At 36.8% G+C, this 21,662-nt stretch overlaps 1 protein-coding gene across 1 annotated transcript in view; it reads left to right on the top strand.

Annotated features, from left to right (window-relative positions):
- The window catches only part of ITGA4 (integrin subunit alpha 4), a 76,030-nt gene that overhangs the window by 11,006 nt on the left and 43,362 nt on the right, over positions 1–21,662 (top strand). Inside the window, exons 3-10 of the mRNA XM_006760690.2 lie at positions 5,937–6,043; positions 6,140–6,269; positions 8,147–8,214; positions 9,824–9,953; positions 11,508–11,593; positions 12,270–12,332; positions 12,425–12,562; positions 16,167–16,278. Coding sequence (XP_006760753.1) covers positions 5,937–6,043; positions 6,140–6,269; positions 8,147–8,214; positions 9,824–9,953; positions 11,508–11,593; positions 12,270–12,332; positions 12,425–12,562; positions 16,167–16,278 — 834 coding nt within the window. The remainder of the gene's footprint in view (positions 1–5,936; positions 6,044–6,139; positions 6,270–8,146; positions 8,215–9,823; positions 9,954–11,507; positions 11,594–12,269; positions 12,333–12,424; positions 12,563–16,166; positions 16,279–21,662) is intronic.

The following is a 21,662-nucleotide window of genomic DNA, read 5'->3' as shown; positions in this document are numbered from 1 at the left end:
TTGAAAGATCAGATATACACACACACACACACACACACACACATACACACACACACATCTCTTCGGAGCTAGAAAGCCAGACGGAGTGCCCGATCAAATGTCTGAAGTGATGGGGAAGTCACAGCACTGTACACAGGCAGATAAAGCCAACATGTCATTAGAACCAAAAGTCCCAGGCACCCCTGCCCACAGAGCGTTTCACTCAAGCTGCCAGCAAGTGACGGAAAGAAGAACTGCGAGTGTTTTTTCCTCTTGGTCTTTCCTTGATGGAAATGCCAAGACACTGAGAACTGATCTAAACTGAGGAAAATCACAGGACAGGATAGAGACCAAGTAAATGACATTTTTCGTGAACACTAGAGAGTTGACTATAGTCTGGGGTCAGATTTGTGATATTTTATACATTTTCTGATGAAAAAAAACTTAGTGACATGACTTCAGTTAATTCATACATCTGAAAGTAGACTTCTATTTTATATGCTATAGGGTAGTGAAAGTAACAGGCCTATTTCTGACAAGTTTTTTATTCTAATAATTTCCATTTACCAGCCCCATGGGGTGGGGGAAGTTATTTTTTTCTATAAGACTCAATTTTCTCATCTGTAAAATGGGAATGATAAACTAGTCTTCTGCTGCTACTGTGAGAATTAAATGAGCTAATGTGTATGATAAGGATTAAGTGACAACAACAATGTGCCACAAATATTTTATGGAGGATATATTCCATGACATATGTACAGCTTAATCACATGTTTAGATTAATCTTTAAAATAACAGCAATGTTAACTTCAGCTAACATTTGTTTGCTTTCTCTGCTAAACTCTGGCCCAAGCACTTCACACGTATCTCACTTACTCCCCATAATCCTTGTGCACAGCTGTGAGACAGGCACCTCCTGTGGGCCCAGCTGACTCCGTTTTAAATAGTCCTGCTCACATACCCCACTTTGTAAAGATCTTCAAACCTCCAAACACGGTTTCCCTTCAGAACATCTGTTACCATCTTAAAACTCAAGGCAATATTTTAGAAAAGTAAGGAGAATAGTAGTGAAGGAAGATCTCTCCAAAGCTTAGATCCTCGAGAGTTTGGTGGAATTATTGCAGTAAAGCAGCAATTTTCAACCGGTGTGCCACAAGAGGTGTGAATGAGTCAAAATTATACCTATTCTATTTTTTATCAGATCAGGAAAAATTATATATTTTTTGGTGTGCTGCAGAATACTAGTAATTAGTTTATGTGTGCCAGGAGATGAAAAAGGTTGGAAATCGCTGCAGTGAAGGATTAGTAAATCGAGTAAAGGATTTGCGGTGGTATAATGTATTTCAGAATTCCCTCCCTCAGCAAATACGCATTTCATTCTGGCCTTCTGCAGGGAAGGCCCTGTTCTGGGCTGTGAGAGTGCCACGGTCAACATAATACGGTACCTGCCTTCATGGAGGAGACATTCAAGATTGAATATCTACCCTTCCATCCATAGTCTCTTTCATATTTGGGGACTTGCAACAATGACAGTAATTATACCAACAAAAGGGGTGGTAAAAAGGTGTACTTAATTGGCTTTGTACTAACATCCTTTATATTCATCTATCGAAGTTACTGTTATTCATATTTATATACATGTATGTATACTGATACAAAAATCAGTAGATGGAAATTAAAAAAAAATGAAGTAGTAAGCATCCATCTGTATATTTCCTTTCCCAAATGAAAAATAAAAAAGAGAAAAATGGGTTTCAGTTTTTAGAATAAGGGGTATGGTTTTTATATAGCTTTGTATTTTTAATGTCTATTGGGAAAATGCATTCAAGTGTGCTAAGAATTAGTCATTCTAGTTGTATAAAAGCATGGAAAATTATCAAATGTTAATTTCTGCTGACCTCTTTCATGTTAAACCATGTAAAGTACTTTTTTAATTATGAAGCTGATTTAATTGGCTGAGTTTACATTAGTAATAAATGAGCTGAGTTGAAAACCAGATTATAAATAATTTCAGCCTGACATTTGAGTCAAAAATAAAGATAATCTGGGTTTGTTTATGATGTTCAGTTTCCTGACATTAGCTTTCCCATGCCAGTTTTACTCATCATCATTTCTGGCCACATTAGAAATACTGAATTTCCACACACAAAAAATTTACTTGACATTTGATATCCTATTCAATATCTAGCTAAAACCAAGGAGGAAAAACGGTTATTATTATAGAGAGATTTGTTGTTGAAAGTATCGCATATCTCCTCTCCCCCCCCACCTCCAACCACGCCATTGACTTCATATAGCCCGCCCCCGCCCTCTAGTAGCATTTTTTAAAAGGAAGGTTTCTTTTCAGATATGACATATGCAGGAAAGGCACAGCATTTACATTGCAGAGCAGTTGCTCACAAGCCCCCATGCACACTACAAGTGCCCAGGGAGCTTTTCAGATAACTCTGGCGTCTGGGCCTCAATCCAGACAAGTCACGTCGGAGCCTCTGGGAGAAGGACCCAGGTGTCAGGATTTGTTCAGAACTCTCCCCAGCTGATCCTAATGTCCAGTCCAGGCCGAGAACCACGTGATAAAGGAGTGGCCTTAGGAGCAAGCTGGTTAAGAAAACGCTCCGGAGAAGGCCCCGACTGTAAGCTGGTGATGAGAAGGTTTTATTTCTCTGCCAAGATTCTGTAGGCATTAAAGAAAAAAACCATAAACAAAAGTCCCGGGAAATTAAGAAAAGACCTAGAGTGGTCGTGGGGACTTACAGACATTCTTGAACTGCTCCTGTCTTATAACCGGTGCTGGAAGTATGACCGTGGCCGGCAGAGGTGCGTTAGGAAGAAAAGGAGAACCCTCTATAAGTGTGAGTCTGTGTGTTTGTTCACTGATTAGAATTAGTTCTTATTTCTTGTGTGGAAGGGGAATTGTTTCATGACTGTGTTGGTGTGTGAATTTCCTTTCTGCCGGGGCATTGATCCTTTTGTACTCACATTTCACATTAAGATACAAAACACAAATAGAAGATAAGATACTCGGTCAAAACAAACCAGTCAAAGCTTTGAATTGCTTTTCATTTATTGAACTTCCATTTTCAGCACACGTTTCCAGGCTCTGTGCTGGGGGTGGGCTAGTAATGAACAAGACTTAGTACTGGTCGAGATGAAGTAGGTCATTATTTACGAGGCCTGGGAAGTGGACAGAATAGTTGTGAATGAATAATGTACTTGATTTAGTCAGGCTTCACCAGAGGAACGGAACCAACAGGGTAGCTAGATAGATTTACCCATCTGTCTACCTTTCAATCTATCTACAAGGAGATTCACAATTGGCTCCCTCAGTTATGGAGGCTGAGAAAGTCCTATGACCTGCCATCTGCAAGCTGCAGAGGCAGGAAAGCTGGTGTGTAATTGAGGCCCAAGGCTTGAAAAGTGGGGGGTGGGGCATGGTGTATTGGTATAAGTCCCAGAGACCTGGGAAGTACTCAGACATGGAGAGAAGGATGTTTGAGGAAAGTGACACCAAAAAAGTGGGAAAGTTAGTAGTTTGGTTACGTCGTGTGTGAGCCTGAAGTGTGAGAGTCTGAGCAGTGGTGACATCCTGGTGGAGCTAAAACGAAAACAGAGGATGATACAAGGTGGAATCATTGATGGCTCCAGAAAACAGTTTAATCACACAGGGGTTTCTCTAGTCTTCATTTCTAAATTTAAAGACTCGGCCAAGAAACAGACAATAACAATTCACTATTTTTGCAGATAAAAACATTTTGGCCATTTTTCTCAAGCAACTTACATGGCATTGTGTGCTTCTAAACTATGGTTTGTTTACATTTTTAAAACTTTTGGGGTGCATCTCTAGAACAGTAAATTTGTTTCTATATATTGAGTATAATTTTGATGAAAGAAAGTGTCCATTATATCACACCACATTTTAATAGAGATATGTGTTACTTGTGACCTCCTTCCTCTCCCGTCCTTAGTTTTTCTCCTACTTGGTTGCCTTAGTGACTGTAAATTTAGAAGACTTTGGTATTTTCTTAGAAGATATTTCATTGAAATATCTATTGTAAATAATAGAACTTCAACTTCAGTTAAACAGGATCTATCATTTATCGTCTATTTTTGACATTAGTAAAAAAAAAAGAACTGGCAATTTTAGTGAAAAGTCAAACTGAAAATTGCATCACAGTGAAAATTAAAATTTCATGTCATTCTCTTTCACTTTCCTTCCATTATGTTGACATCATGTAGCCACAATCAAACTCTGTATGAGACCTTACCTACCAATGCACGCAATACAGTTCTTTCTCTCTCCCTTCTCCCCTTCCTTTTCCTTTTTATTAGTCTTAACATAGAGACCTTACATTTCCACTGGGATTCTCTTTCGCCAAGGTTTGGGCTGCAGCAAGATTCTTTCTATTCCAAATAGGCATTGCTAATCAACCCCAGCATTCTTCTTCCAGACCCATACGTAGGTGTCTTCCTTTCACTGTAGCGCTCCAAGCAGCCACTGCCAATAGGTGGGACTTGCCAGTCACTGTTCTACAGGAAACCTGGCCAGAACAACATAACCCTAAGAATTGCTAATTCTTTCATAGCAATTTCCAGATCATGGGAACCATCTGGGGTAGTCAGGGCCTCACCTGAACCTACTAAAGTAGAATATTCCAGGGGCTAGAAGTTTTCTTCAGTTCCGCTGTGTTAAGGGTTTTGCTGTTTTTCCTGATCAACATCTTGAAGAACAAACAAGAGTATACACAATCATCTTCCTATACTCCTTATAACAAAATCTCTCCTACCCAGGAGATCTTCTGCAAATAATTTCACTTTCATATTAGCCTTATTGACATAGGTATTCTGAGTTTGCCCAGGAAACTTTAGGGTTTAAGGTTATAGAAGAAGGCAGTGCCTAATTTAGAAAATGGTTCCTATAAATGTCTGAACACAGTGACCAGTGTTCAAAATGAAGTAAACAAACCCAAGTTCCACATTCTTCCAATCACATTAATGCAAATACATAGACCTGCCTTTGGGAGGAAGCCTGGGTGGAATAGGCTATCACATGGCAATTGAGGAGGGTGAAAATACAGACAGCAAAAGGAATCTTAAGGTACTGCATCTTATTCTTCCCTAAAATCACTTAATTAAAATCACTTGAATGCAGGATCCTAGCTATAAAGCAAAGAAGTCACTCTAACAAAGGGAAACATTATCACTGCGTAGGTGACTTTCTTTTGTACAATTTAGGAGTACTGTATTGCCCATGAGTCATATTTATGTTTACTTTTCTTTCTATTCATGTATTTGCCCAAGTGCTACAAGGGGTATTTTTTATTTACTACTGAGATAATCTGGTTTTCAACGTCTTTTTTCCCTTGTTGAGAGCAATCACGATCAACTTAATATAAACCACAGGGTAGTTTGCTTTCAGTGCTATTCCCTGTTACCATGCCCATTATACACTGCCCATTTCCACATGCTCAGTCATCCCCTTGCAGCTTCCAGAAGCTGACTTCAGTGCTGAAGACCATACTGTCTTTTATTGTTCATGCCTCAATTCAAGGTATGTCTTACAAAGTGCTCTGATAATGTTGTCAATAATGCTAGATAAATAAATGGTCCAAGCAAAGGTGGGAATTCTTCACCAAGCATTATACATTGCCATTGATTTTGCACAGCCTATGTTGGTGTAAACTGGTCATCTCCCCTTCCAGTCATTTCTACAAATAAAAATCACCTTTCAAGAAAACGTATTTGTACCAAGTAACTCACAGTTACATAACTCACAGTTATTCCTCCCCCCTCCATTGTGCAATGAATGTAAGATGACAGAAGCAGAAATTTGGGCACTTCAACGTGGTTGAAGAAAAAAAAACATTGGGGATAAGCATGATGTGTTAATTTTCTCTGCTCTCCTAGAATATCATGGTTTTCAAGGTCACTGATGATAACGTTGTTTTCAAATGCGGTAGGTAGCCCTGGTGGAGACCGTTGTGGAAAGACTTGTTTGGAAGAAAGAGATAATCAATGGTTGGGGGTCACACTTTCCAGACAGCCAGGAGAAAATGGATCCATCGTGGTAGGTTATTGGAATTGGTCCACTGATTACATCATGAAATCAGATATTCTGGGTGTGACTTTCACATAATTTAGTCTACTTTTATGTTTTATTCAGACTTGTGGGCATAGATGGAAAAATATATTTTACATGAAGACTGAAAATAAGCTTCCCACAGGTGTTTGCTATAAAATGCCCCCTGATTTCCGAACAGCAATGAGTACAAGAATAGCTCCATGTTATCAAGGTAAGAGAAGATTTTAATATTAACTGGATCAAAAGAAACAAGTGAATGACTTTTAATTTTTTTTAATTATTTTCAATTTTAGATGTGTGGGGAGGGGATTTTTGAAATAGTTGTGTTCTTTATAAATACTCAAAGTACCCTTTTGTTTTTTTACTCAGTTAAAGTATTAGTTTTCATAAATGCACTTTGTGTTTTTAGGAAATTCCACAGTTTAATTTGAATAATTCTAGATTCTAGTTGATAATTACCCATTTTTGCATTAAGTACATTTTCAATTCAGTGTACGTGAGTCTAATACTCAGCAACTACAGGACACTTAAAATCATGAAATTACATTGAAATGTATGATCAGTGAGAAAAAAAAACTAGGTTACTTGCTTTATCTTTAGCTGCAAAGAATATTCAGAAAGATTCAAGTATAATGGGAGCAAGTATTTTTCACTTTTTTTTTTCAAATTCACTTGTTTTTCTTGAACTAGCAAGGGATTGGTATCTTAAATTTGAAAGGTTTTCCCATAAAAATTCTAGACCATAGGTAGCATTACTGCACACAGAGCTAGGACATAAATAAACAACTGAAGAGAAAAAAGTTCATGGTGAATGTCAATAGAGCATTAAAAAAATATATCTGCAACAGAACAAGTTCTAAAAATCTGGAAAACTCAGCATTAAATAAATATACATTCCAACTTTTCTAACCAAAATGATTATTCCAGTCTCCAAGAAAATATCTATCACCTAACAAAATTTTGAACAAATAAGCAAATTCAGGTACTGACTCTATTATTGCATTTGATGTCATGGAGAAGCTTATATATATTCCTGATTGGCCTTTGGATGGCAAGAAGATAAAAGGTGAATTTTGAATTCTTAATGCAGTAAAACTCAGTCTACTTTTCTCCATGTTTATTATCCTCTTCTTCCTAATGGTTTATGATTTATACTTTGAAACATTTTCATAATTGTTTTTAGTTTTGCTAGTCACATTCTACCAAAAAAAAAAAAAAAAATCAAGATGACATAAGTATAAGATAACTAAAATTATGGGAAAATTTATAAAAATAGAAAAAATAGACTTGGAGAAGATATTAAAAAAAAGTGAAAATCATGACAGAGTATAGTAATTATAAATGACAGCAATTCTTTTACATTTTCTAGTTAGTAAAACCAAAGCAAAGATGTGGTCCTGATTCTTATTTTCATAGACATTTACTGATGTCAGTGTTTCAGAAGCAAAGCTTTGTGTTCGTAGTAAGTTCCAAAAACATCCATTCATGGCGGCTTCATAATAAGAGACTCTCTACTGGGCAAAATCTAGGAAGCCTGTATGTGGGTTTTGTTTTTTCTTCCCCTGTTAGTTTTTTCTAATGGAGGAACTATAACTAAAAAAAATTTGGGAATGAAATACGTGTAATTTCTGGTTGGTAATCACATATATGAAATTAGGCAGTAGACTTTAGAATATTAGATGTGGGAGAAATTCTGGTAATTTTTTGAGTCAAATGCCTTCATTTCATAGAGGAGAAAACTGTGACGAAGGGATATCATCTAATTTTACCAGCCCTCTGGTAGCAGAAGGGGCCCCCACCTCCCATTGTTATGCTATTTTTTATCCCAAATGTCTATCCATATTTGCAAATGAATGTGGAGGAGGGAGGGGGGGCTTATGAAATGAGGACAATAGTCATTGTTTGTGAAAGCTTTTCTCCCCCTTTTCTGCCTTTGGTCAAAAACTGGCTGATGGTAGAGCTAGGAGCCTCCATTCAAGTATTTTTTAATCTGTGTCCTGGCCTAGTCACCTATCCTCCGTAAAATAAAATTATACAGATTTTGTCTTTATGTGAAATCCTGAATTGTTTCTTTCTACTTTATTTTAGATTATGTGAAAACTTTTGGAGAGCATTTTGCATCATGTCAAGTTGGAATATCTAGTTTTCACACGAAGGTAATAGTCCAAAAAATAGCTGCTATGAATGTTTACATATAGAATTTTAATGTTTCTGAAGACTTAGAAGACTGATATTATGCTTTACAGTAAAAATTGTATAATATCTGATTAATATTTGAAAGTACAGTACTATAGCTTAATTTTTATCACTGAATATTTGACGTATATTGTGAGAAAATACCTAATATTAGATAGCTATGCCACATAAGAGCAATTAAAAGTCTATACTAAAGAATATTACTTTCATTAAGAATTTAATAGAAATTAAAAGTAGCTATAGTTATTTGTTTTGTTAACTTAGACACTGAAAATGCCTATGTTATTTTTACTTGTTGAGGAGAGGAGCAAACATATGAATTCACACTTTCAATTAAAATTATGAGAATTGGGAGATTGAAGAACTTAATAACCTCTTAGATTAGATATATTCTCAAACTCGATTATTCTTTTTCTATACTCTAGTCATTCTGTGAGTTCCAGTGAATGATCACAGTTGTACTCAACCTCCAAAGTTCCCAGTTTCCCTTAAAAACCAGTTATGAATTCATGAATGTTTTCTAAATCTATGTAGAAGGTCTTAGGTTTACAATTTCCATAAATATTACCTACTATGTAAAAAAAGCAATGATTTCTTTAATGTATATTTAAATTGGTCTTTTGTGAAATTCAGAATTGTTTAGGAAATTTAGAAATATGTTAAGTAGGTTTGGTTGCTGAAAGTTTTCATATTTTATTAGACAACTATCTGCTTATTCGACCTTCCCTCTGTTTGCTTTTTCTAAATCCATATTAATCATCAAATATGTCCCCAGATTTTTAAAAAATATTTTTTTATTGATTTCAAAGAGGAATGAGGAGAGAGATAGAAACATCAATGATAAGAGAGAATCATTAACCGCATGCCCAAGATTTTATTACAGCGATTCTCAACCTGTGGGTCGCAACCCCTTTGGTGGTCGAACGACCCTTTCACAGGGGTCGCCTAAGACCATCCTGCATATCAGATATTTACATTACGATTCATAACAGTAGCAACATTACAGTTATGAATTAGCAATCAAAATAATTTTATGGTTTGGTCACAACATGAGGAACTGTATTTAAAGGGCCAGAAGGTTGAGAACCACTGTTTTATTGGCTTTCTCTTTTTTTCTAATCTAACATTGTTAAGGAAACTAGTTAATGGCTTTTTGCAAATTGAAATAAATTGTCTACTTTTTCACTCTTTGACAACACATGATTATCTCTGTAATGAGCACTAATGAATTCCCCAGATATGATTGACTTTAATAGAAACCACATTGCCTTTCTCCTGAAAACTTACTCTAGTGTTCAATGATTCTACCTTTGATTTCTAAGTCCACTGATAAGTGTGAAGTGAAAGTTTCTTTTCTAAAACTCTACTTTTAGTGAAAATCCATTAGCTAGCTTCTCTGGCTTTTTTTTTTTTCCTGGTGTGTTTTTAAATTCATAAAATGCTCAGGCTTTAGAAATTTATCATAAAAAATCTATTCTTGTTACTATTTACTTAAAATGTATATCTGGTAGAGGTTTGGGGTGGTGAGGTTAAACTTCTAAATGATGCTAAATTGTTTATTTCTTACAGGATTTAATTGTGATGGGAGCTCCAGGATCATTTTTTTGGACTGGCTCTATTTTTGTCTACAGTATAACTTCAAATAAATTTGTGGCTTTTTCAGACAGTGACAATCAAGTAAAATTTGGAAGTTACTTAGGTACTGTAAAAATTGACAAACTGAAATTATAATCTTTCTTACAGATACTAGTGATTATAAATAAGGGAAATTATATTTTCAAAAGATCAAAATGGCCCTCGCCAGTTTGGCTCAGAGAATAGAGCATCGGCCTGTGGACTAAAGGGTCCTGGCTTCGATTCTGGTCAAGGGCCTGTACCTTGGTTGCAGGTTCCTCCCCAGCATGTGCAGGAGGCAACCAATCCATGTGTTTCTCTCACTTGTCAATACCGTATTTCTGTCTTTTCCTCTCTCTTCCTCTCTCCCTAAAAATCAGTGGAAAAATACCTTAGGTGAGGATTAAAAAAAAAAAAAAGATCAAAGTGGCCAGTGGTTATTAAAAAGAGAGTTTGTTTAAGAATACAATCTATGAAATTTTAACTTACATTGAACATATGTAACTACAGTCATCGACATATAATTCTTAGACTGGAATTCCTGGTTGACTGCAAAGTGTTTATTCTGTGGAGTAAAACACTTGAGGGCTTGTATCTTTATTATTATAAAGGTGGTATTGATTGCTAACCATATCTGAGGAACTTTTGTAAGCACTCTACATTAATTAACTCATTTAATTATATAAGAGTAAGTGAGTATAGTTTCTTAAAGGACCAGCTGAAAATCAGTCAGGCTGTCGACTGCATTCTAGACAGTGGGTAACATTATGAAGCATGTGGGTCTGAAAAACAGCTCATTGACCTTTGCCTCAGAAGTTCTTATAATATTTCTTATAGCTTAGCTATTTTTATCTTCTTATCCTTATTTATCTTCTTATTCTTATTTAATGAATCAGGGGTGGGATTATTTGTAGTTTGTTTCAATAGAAACACAAGATTTTTCTGGCATTAATTTCCATTATAGTAAAAGGAATGCTTTTCCTATAGTTTCTTAGAAAGTACAGATTTGCTTAAACCATGTGTGTTTCAAATGTGAGCAGTTTATCCTCAGAAATAATGATAAGAAAAGCAGTACTATTTTTCCCATTTGAACAGAAGGAATTCATTTTCAAACAGAGGGAATTCATTTACAATTCAACATTTACTTGTTTATAGTTGAAGATTATCTTCGAGTATTATAAAATATAACTTGGCATTACCCTTTTTATTACATAATAAAACCAAAATATTCCCGCATTTCTATCATCATAAAATTCTATCATAGTAAAGATTTCATGGCAAAAAAATTGCAACTTAAAAAATTTATACTTAAAGTTTAAATGTCATATTTTATATACTCTAAAATATTTCTGTAGTAAAAGGACATGCAGGAAGCTTGCATGTCCTGGTACTACACAGAGACTAACAAACCAAATGTAAAGGTGCTATCTTCAATTTGTTTCATAACACACATGTTAATAATTAAAGCATAAAATGAATGACCAATTGTGTGTACGAGTATTGCTTTGCTAAATGTTATTAAAATTCTGTCCCGTGTAGTCACTTTGTATTCAGTCTCACTGAATTCTGAGTGGATATGTGATAATATATTCCACCCATGGCAGATGACAAGTCTCACAGTGTGTCCGTTTTCTTGAAGGGTACTCAGTTGGAGCTGGTCACTTTTGGAGTCGGGATACCACCGAAGTCATTGGAGGAGCCCCTCAGCATGAACAGATTGGTAAAGTAAGAACTACATTTTTATATTTATTTCTTTACAAGCGTCCACATAGATTGCATGAGAGGAGAGGCTAAAGGAGCAAGTGCACACTTGCTAAGGAATGAAAGCTAGAAATGATGAGCCACGGGCTGCATTTAGTGGAATTGGTGAATGTTGTATGGCTTTTAGAAAAAAATGGGCAGAAAAGCTTGAAGGAAAATTCTATGTCAAATGAAGCTTTTTTTTTTCTTATGAGTAAACTGTTTTTAAGAGAACTGTCTCAAGGTGCCCGAGGATTATATTTATTGGTGAACAAGTTTACAACTAAAGGGAAATTGAGGCAGCAACAGGTTTTATGGTAAGACTACAAAGAATAAGATGTGATTTTTGGCTTTAGTTTTCATTACACTTGCTGTGTAAAGGTTACTAAATTTTTCTCAGCCTTACTTTGAAAAGTGAGGCAAAAACGCTTTCTTTCCGTGCTCTCTCTCAAGGGCCAGGAGGTAGCTCCCGAGAAGCTAGTTTTGCAAGGAAGGCACATTAGCCTGAACGTGGTTTCCTAAACCTTTGGGATCATTCTGAAAGGGATTTTTAAAACTGTATTTGAGCAATTACAAGTTATGAAAAATGATGTTTTGATCAAATGAAAAAAAAATTTAAATGTCATAGTCTAACCTTTTCTAATTCTTTTCACAATTGCAGGCATACATATTCAGAATTGATGAAAGAGAACTAACGATCTTACATGAAATGAAAGGTAAAAAGGTAATGTGTCTCTACCTTTGGTCTCCCTGGGGGCTTGGGTGACTAACCCTGCTTTTTTCTCAGTGACTGGGTCTGGTTTGTTTTTGGAGCAGCTTGGCTCTTATTTTGGAGCTTCTATCTGTGCCGTGGACCTCAATGCAGACGGCTTCTCGGACGTGCTGGTAGGAGCTCCCATGCAGAGCAGCATCAGGGAGGAAGGCAGAGTGTTCGTGTACATCAACTCCGGCTCAGTAAGTCCAAGGATCCCCAAACTAGGAGCCCCTCAGGGGATTGTGTTGGGATCTTATTCTGGAGCTCTGAGACTACAGATCCTTAGGCTTATTTTACTGCTGAAAGTGAAAATTCTGGTATGGTACTGACGCTCCCAAAATGAAATAGAATATGATGGTAAATGGGCCACTGACCCATTTTGCCATTCCAGAAGGAGGTGGTGAGTCATTGCAGAGCTTCTCTGTTCACAGCTGGGAGGTGTTCACTGCAATATATGACGTTTCTTTCAGTTTTCATTGTGGCACAAATCTAACTTGAAAGCATGATGTTTGCATCCTTCAAAATGTGGATTTCTTATTTAGTGATTGTCCTTATATGATTTAATAATTATAAAATATTACTTGAAGTAGAAGAGAAAAAATTTCATATTTTCAATTTCTTGATTTGACCATTGACCATCAAGACATGTTTTGATAAAATGTTAATTTGCACAACTAATATAGATTGATAAGAATATAAAATTGACATAGTTTCTTCCACAGTGGATATAGGATTTGTAGAAATATGTAATTATTGCTTATTGTTGAGTTTTAAATTATGGACAGGTCAATTAAAAGAGTTCTGCTAGCCTTGTCTTGCCAGCCTATCTTCTTGACCTTAAATCAAAGCAGAGAATTGATAGGGTCTTCATGGGGTCCTTTGGGCCTGCCTTTGGTTTAAGAACATGAGTGGGTTTGTGAGAACATTAGTTCATTTCTTAAGGCATAGGTAGGATTTAACAAAGTAAAATCTGTTTCAAGAAGGTATTTGTAATCTTATTTAATTAGTGGTTCCACACCATTTAATAAATTTCTATATTAAACATGAGACTAAACTTTTTAAAATTTAAGCAGAAATCTATACTAATAATAGACAAATAATGTAAGTTAACCATCCCTCCATGATGCCCACAGCCAATCAGGAGTGAGTATGCAAATTAACCTGACAAAGATGGTGGGCCTGTGGCCAGTGCACGTACACGCCAGCTCTGAGCAGCTGGAGTCCCAGGGATGCCACTGGAGTGTCCAGTCCTGTCAACCCAGCCTGGAGGCATCTGGAGTTCCCAGTCATTTTGGTTTCTGCAGCCCCTGGACTGGAAGCAGAAACCAAGAGCACAGGGTGCACCAGGAATTCTGGGAATTGTAGTTCTGGTGGCAGCCCCTGGACCAGAAGCGGAAGCCTAGAGCACGGGGAGCACCAGGAATGCTGGGAATCATAGTTCTGTTGGCAGATTGGGTAGGGGATGGAGGGAAAGCAAAGGTGAGAGACATAGGTAAAATAAGAGTGTCTAGGAAAAATTAAAGGGAAGATATCCTAAAACTTCCAGGAAATCTCCACCAATGAAACAAAGAAAAAAGAGACCTCTATTATTCTGTGAGCACCAAACCAAACTGGGTTGGGGTCTCAGACAACTTGCTCATATAATTGCAAAGACAGAAACTCCTGGATTGGAGAGGGTTCCCCTGAGGGCTCCCAGTTTGGAGAGGGTGCAGGTCGGGCTGAGGGACACAGCCCCTGTGCACAAATATTGTGCACCGGGCCCCTAGTAGTCTTACAAAGCTGAGCGATTCTGAAAGTTCCAGATGTAGAGCAGGAAAGTTATGTATGTGTTGGAATTTTCTATACGTTTTAATCTAAATTTAATAGTAAAAGCTTATTATCTGCAAAGTGATCATACCTCATTAATATGATGTCATGTATTATTACTTTTTCTGGCAGAGCTATTTCACATTTCCCTATTCATAAGTGATCTTCCTTAGACTAGCTACATCCTCATTCTGCATTTTTCTCTTTCCTTCTCTTTATAACTAAACTTTTTGAGAATAGTTTGAACAGTAACATATATACCTAAAATAAGGCAATATAGGACCTTGTTGTTCTCATTGAAATCTTAAGCAATCCCAATATGAAAACCAGATAAAAGTGGAGCTCCTTTGCTTAAAGGGCAAAAGAGGAGCTGTACCCACAAGTCTACCCTTTTGTTCTTTCCTCACTCCTGCCCTCACCCACCACTATCGTCATTGATTTCAGCTTTTAAAGCTTACTCTGGCTTTGACTATTCTTGCTTTGCTCCTTTCTAACTTCTTGTTTTATACCTCTCTAAACCCGCACTAACCACTACCACAAAGGAATTATATTATATACTTATTAGTTGGTTTGCTAATATCTGTTCCTCTCCTGGAATGTAGACACCCTGTGGAAAGGGATCATCTGTCTTGTTTACTGCTGTTTCCTCCGGGCCTGAAAGAGTCCTGGACAAGTAGGTGCTCAGTAATTATTTGTTAATGAACTCAAGGAATAATGGTACTTGAATGAATATGGCTTCCACCTACTTCTACTAAAATAGTTCTCGGGGGTTCCCAGCGAACCCTTGGTCACCGTTCTCTGTGACTGGAGAATACTCACAGAAGAGTGATTACCCCTTTTTGAAACTCTCCCCTGGAACTTCAGTGCCTTTGCATTTCCTTAGGTCTGCACCTTCTCATCCTTGTTGGAGTCTCTTCTGCCTTCTGCTCTTTAAATTAGGTGATTCTCTGGGAGCAAAATAAGTACAGGAATTTTTTAGTTGGAAAGTACAAGGTAAAGGGCACTAGCCAAGGGGAAGAAGATGCGTCCACTTAGGAAATGATGAATAGATCTATTTGAGCAGAGGAATGAGTAAGTAGTGCGTGGATATTTTTTCTACAAGAGAGTGACATGATTGGCATTTAGAGAGTCTGGTAGCAATGATTGCAACATAATGGAATGTCTTATTGTAGTAACTCATCTTCCCGCTTCAGAGATAGCGGTTGACGATCGTTCATTGCTGCTGGATTACGGTTCCAAAGGCCAGCTTCGGTCGCGTCACTCCTCAACTCAGAAACCTTCAGCAGCTTCCTATTGTCCTCTAAATTGAGAGTAAATTTCCCCCAGTGTTCACAGTCCCACCCTACAAGGATCCAATCTGAATATTTTATTCTCACTCATTATACACACTGTTCATGATAGCCAAAGTCTTTGGAATTTGTGCTTTGCTGATAATTTCCTCTGTGTACCAAAATTATGCCAATCCTTCAATAGTTACCTTGAATATTGTTTATGAAATCTCTCCCGGCTCTCACAATTACATATACTTTCCTTGCTCTTTGATATTACCAAGCAGTCTGTACTTCTAAGTCATTTACATGCTTGTGTGTAGCCTTTCCTGTAACTCTGGGCTTCTTTAGGAAAGGGCCTGTGACATATAAATACATGCCTATTCCCTTTTACTTGTTCAGTCTGTAGAGTGCAGTGCCTGCAGTAGGAACTTGATAAATATTTGCTAAATTGAATTATCAAAATGATTTATTGGATTTTTCAAAACTAAGAATCATGAATTTGACAATTTTTTATATCCTTTGAGCTCTAATCATACTATTATGTGTTGACATGTGCTTGATAAATATTTATTGAATTGAACTGAGATGTGTGTACTGCAGCTCAGTCTGTAGTTTGTCCAACTTGTTTGAAGCATTAGAAAAAAATCAATATCCAATTACAACAGTAAATCATGTGTAAAGTTGTCAGGGAGTGTTCTAATGACACCTTTCTACCCTTTCTATCTAGGGAGCAGTAATGAATGAAATGGAAACAGCGCTCGTTGGAAGTGACAAATATGCTGCAAGATTTGGGGAATCTATAGTTAATCTTGGTGACATCGATAATGATGGCTTTGAAGGTAAGTAAAAGTATCCAATTTGGTATTTGATTTCCACTTTTAAAATGGTACATGGAAGAAAATATGATTGGAGTTTTATGTTGTTTGTCTTTCTATAGAAAATGGGGCCAGAATGTATGCTCTTTTTTTCTTTTTTTAGTCACATCTGACTTCTCCTTAGTTGTCAGCTATTGATTCTTACTGTTGTTATATGCCATTGGTTCGGAGGCACCATTGATTATGAGTGGCATTTTTTGTGCCCCTATAAAATGCTGTTAAATTGTGAACCACCATTTTTCTATTCTAAAAAGGATTCTAATTTCGGTAATGTTAAAATGTGGAGAAAATGTGTGTCATAGATTCGTTGGACCTTGGTCTTTCACTGTTACAATAAAGACTCTGACAAAACCCAGTGGAGGCTGGCTGCAGAGCTGGCGCAGGGTTCTGGAAGCCCCTGCTATACCAGGAGTTCCTTGTTCAGCTGTAGCATCGTGGGAGGATCTGAGGGATCCCATGATTGAGTCCTGAGCAGTGGTGAGGGTGCAACTAGCAGACTCAAGAATACTGGCTATTTATCAACTGATATGGGACAGTTTCAACAATGGAATAGGTGGTACCATCATAACTGTCCCTATTGCCTAGAAATCAGCCCAGCTGCTGAAGTACTTGTTTCTACCAGCCCTCCCTCTTAAAATTTGTTTTTTCCAATCTCGCCCTGAGTGATTACCAAGTCTGTTAAAACTGGGCATAAAATGATGAATAGGCCCTAGCCAGTTTGGCTCAGTGGATAGAGTATCGGCCTGTGGACTGGAGGGTCCCAGGTTCGATTCCTGCAAAGGGCACATGCCTGGGTTGTGGACTTGATCCCCAGTAGGGGGCGTGTAGGAGGCAGCCGATCAATGATTCTCTCTCATCATTGATGTTTCTATCTTTCCCTCTCCTTTCACAAAGGTTTTCCTAAATCTAAAAGACTGGATTTGAAGACTCTTTAATATGCTCTCATAGTCATTCATTTATCCAGTTTTTCAGTAATATTTGTGTCAAGCACTGTGTCATTAACTGAGGACGCAGAAGTGAACAAAATAGGCCCTAGCCAGTTTGGCTCAGTGGATAGAGTATCGGCCTGTGGACTGGAGGGTCCCAGGTTCGATTCCTGCAAAGGGCACATGCCTGGGTTGTGGACTTGATCCCCAGTAGGGGGCGTGTAGGAGGCAGCCGATCAATGATTCTCTCTCATCATTGATGTTTCTATCTTTCCCTCTCCTTCCTCTCTGAAATCAATAAAGAAATATAAAAATAAATAAATAAATAAAATGATCAATAGGTTTGAGAGAATGTGTGTGATTCATGGAGTTCAGCAAATAAGTGTTTGATATTTATTTTCAGAGCTAGAATTGTGTCTTCTTGGATACAGTCATTGATGATTGGTATATGGTAATATTTGGTCAAATTTATATGGATATCAAAAATTCGTGGAGTACTGTAAATTCTCACTTCCTTAATTTCTTTTTATGCCTAAGTGCTTCCTTCTTTCTACTTTAGATGTCTAAAATGTTACTCTGCAAGGAGAAAGTTTTAGTGGATTGTTGAACATATGCTTTCAGTGAGCCCCATTAAATGTAAGATAGTGTAATTTTGTATACAAACATTACTATTTCTGGAATTTTTTTACTATATTAAAAACAAAAGGATAGATATTTTTATGATTATGATTATACAAATAACATTTTACATTAAAGAGTTTATAAAATTCTATGATAGATATTCTGAGATAATTTTTGTGTATGGTATAAGGTAGTGGTCTAGTGTCATTCTTTTGCATGTAGCTGTCCAGTTTTCCCATCATCATTTATTACTGTTTCTCATTGTATATTCTTAAATGAATTGTGTGTGTGTGTGTGTGTGTGTGTGTGTGTGTATAGATTTATTTCTGGGATCTCTCTTCTGTTCCAATGATCTATATGTCTATTTTTATGCCACGATCATGCTGTTTTGATTAGTATAGCTTTGTAATATAGTTTGAAATCAGGGAGTGTGATGTCTCTGGCTTTGTTTTTCTTAAGATTGCTGTGGCTATTCAGGGCCTGTTGTGGTTCAATACAAATTTTAGGATTTTTTTCTAATTCTGTGAATAATGCCCCTGGAGTTTTGATAGGGATTGCAATAATTTGTAGATTGCTTTCAGTAATATGAACATTTTAACAATATTAATTCTTTCAATTCATGAACATGAAGAACCTTTCCATTTATTTTTGTCCTCATTTTTTTATTAATGTCTTAAAGTTTTCAGTGTATAGGTCTTTCACCTCTTTAATTTATTTCTAAGTATTTGATTCTTTTTGGTGCAGTTGTAAATAGGATTATTTTCTTAGTTACTCTTTCTAGTAGTTTGTTAGGGTATAGAAACACAACAGATTTTTGTATATTGATTTTGTACCCTGCAACATTACTGCAATTTTTTATTAGTTCTAACAGGTTTTTTGGTGAAGTCTTTAGGGTTTTCTACAAATAAAATCATGTAATGGGCAAACTGTGACAGTTCTTCTTCTACCTGTCCAATTTGAATGCCTTTTGTTTTTCTTTTATGTACCTAATTGTTCTGACTAGGACTTTAATAGTATGTGGTATAAAAGTGGTGAAAGTGGGCATTTTTGAATTGTTCCTAATAATAGATGAAAGGGTTTGAGGCTTGTTGTACATGGCCTTTATGGTGTTGAGGTATGTTCCTTCCCATTTTGCTGAGCATTTTTGTCACAAATGTTTGGTAAACTTGGTCAAATGCTGTGGGTTTTTTTGCATCTATTGTGATGATGATTTTTATATTTGCTTTTATTAGTGTGGTGTATCATGTTGATTGATTTGTGAATGTTGAACCATCCTTGCATCCCTGAAGTAAATCCAATGTGGTCAGAATGTGTGATCCTTTTAATGTACAATTGAACTTGGTTTGCTATATTTTACAAAGGATTTACAGAGGATTTCTGTGTACCTCAGGGATATTGGCCTGTACTTTTTTCTTTTTTGTTCTATTTTAAAAATATATATTTTTATTGATTTCAGAGAGGAAAGGAGAGGAAGAGAGAGACAAACATCAATGATGAGAGAGAATCATTGATCGGCCAACTCCTGCACACGCCCCCTCACTGGGGATCGAGCCCACATGTGCCCTTGACTGGAATCGAATCTGGGATCCCCCAGTCCACAGGCCAACACTGTATCCACTGAGCCAACCCAGCCAGGGCTTTTTGTGGTGTTCTTGTCTGCTTTTGGTATCAGGATACTTCTGGTCTCATAACACGAGTTTGGCAGCCCTTCCTCCTTTTCAATTTTTTGAAGGAGTTGAGAAGGATAGGTATTAAATCTTAATGTTTGGGCCCTAATCAGTTTGGCTCAGTGGATAGAGCGTCGGCCTGCGGACTGAAGGGTCCCAGGTTTGATTCCGTCTAGGGGCATGTACCTTGGTTGCAGGCACATCCCCGGTAGGAGGTGTGCAGGAGGCAGCTGGTCAATGTTTCTCTCTCATCAATGTTTCTAACTCTCTATCCCTCTCCCTTCCTCTCTGTGAAAAATTAATAAAATATATATTTAAAAAAAAAATCTTAATGTTTGGTAGAATCCACCAGTTAAGTCATTGGGTTCTAGGCTTGTGTTTCTTGGGAGATTTTCAATTACCAATTCAGTCTATTCAGGTTTACTATTTTTCATGTTCTATCTTAGATGAGTGTATGTTTCCAGGAATTTATCCATTTCTTCCAAGTTGTCCAACTTGTTGGCATATATTTCTTGATTTTGTACCCTGCAACATTACTGCAATTTTGAATTTTATTATGAATTTTATTCATAGTAATCTTTTATGATTCCTTTTATTTCTTTGTTGACCTCATTGGTTAAGTATCATGTTGTTTAATTTCCATATATTTGTAATCTTTCTAGTTTTCTTCTTACAATTGATTTCTAGTTTTATACCATTGTGGTCAGAAAAGATGTTAGGTATAATTTCAATCTTCTTAAATTTATTAAGACTTGCTTTGTGGCTTAACTATCTACACTGGAGAATGTTCCATTTGTACTTCACTAGAATCTGTATTCTGCTGTTCTTGGATGGAATGTTCTATATATATTTATTAAATCTATCAGGTTTAATGTGTTATTTAAAGCCCATGTTTCTTATTGATTTTCTGTCTGGAAATCATTGATCTAAGTGGGGTATTCTAGTTTCCTATTATTATAGTACTAGGAGCCCGATGCATGAAATTCGTGCAAGAGTAGGCCTTCCTTCCCCAGCTGCTGTCATCGGCTTCCCTCTGGCACTTGGGACCCGGGGTTCCCTCCAGCCACAGGCAGGCACCCGGGACCCAGGCTTCCCTCGAAGCCCCAGCTTCTTCCAGAAGGTCACCGAAAGGATGTCTGGTCTAATTAGCATATTATGCTTTTATTATTATAGATACTATCAATTTCTCCCTTTAAGTCTGTTAATATTTGCTTTATATATTAAGGTGCTTCTATGTTTGCTTCAAAAATATTTGCAAATATTACCTACTTTTGAATTTGCTCATGTAGCATTATGTAATTATCTTTTCTGTGTTTTATTACGATCTTTGTTTTAAAGTCTATTTTGTCTTATATAGGTACAGCTACTCCAGCTTTCTTTTGTTTTCCATTTACATGGAATATCTTTTTCCATTCCTTCACTTTCAGTCTGTGTGTGTTCTTACATCTGATTAAGTCTCTAGTAGGCAACATATAGAGGGGTCTTGTTTTTGTTTATTTGTTTGTCTTCAATCCACTGAGCCACTCTTTTGGTTGAAGATGTTAGTCCATTTACATTTTAAGTAGTTATTGGTACGTACGTACTTTTTGCCATTTTGTTGTTTTGTAGTTCCTCTCTTCTTATCTACCATCAGTTTTTGCTTTGTAATTATAAAGAGGCTCACAAATAACAGTATATAGATTTACAAAACAGTCTAAGTCGACATCAACTTAAATTTGAATGAATTTTAAAACTCTACATTTTTACTCCCCTTTCCCACATTTTATATTTTTTGTAACAACTTACATTATTCATTTTGTTTATTCCTTAACTAATTACTGTAGTTGTAGTTATTTTTACTACTTCTGTCTTTTAACCTTCATACTATCTTTGTAAGTGCTTAATCCACTACCTTAGCTATATGTTTACTTTTAATGGTGAGATTTATACTTTCATATGTTTCCTTATTACTAACTAGAGGCCCAGTGCACAAAAATTTGTGCACTCGGGGGGAAGGGTGTGTCCCTCAGCCCGGCCTGTGCCCTCTCGCAGTCTGGGACCCCTCGGGAGATAACGACCTACTGGCTTAGACCTGCTCCCGGGTGGAAGAGGGCAGGCCCAATCCCTAGGTGCAGCCCCTGGTTGGGCTCAGAGC

The sequence above is a fragment of the Myotis davidii genome, unplaced genomic scaffold, assembly GCF_000327345.1.
Source record: "Myotis davidii unplaced genomic scaffold, ASM32734v1 scaffold370, whole genome shotgun sequence".
NCBI lineage: Eukaryota > Metazoa > Chordata > Mammalia > Chiroptera > Vespertilionidae > Myotis > Myotis davidii.
Note: the sequence above shows the minus strand (reverse complement) of the source record. Positions and strands in the feature narration are given on the sequence as shown.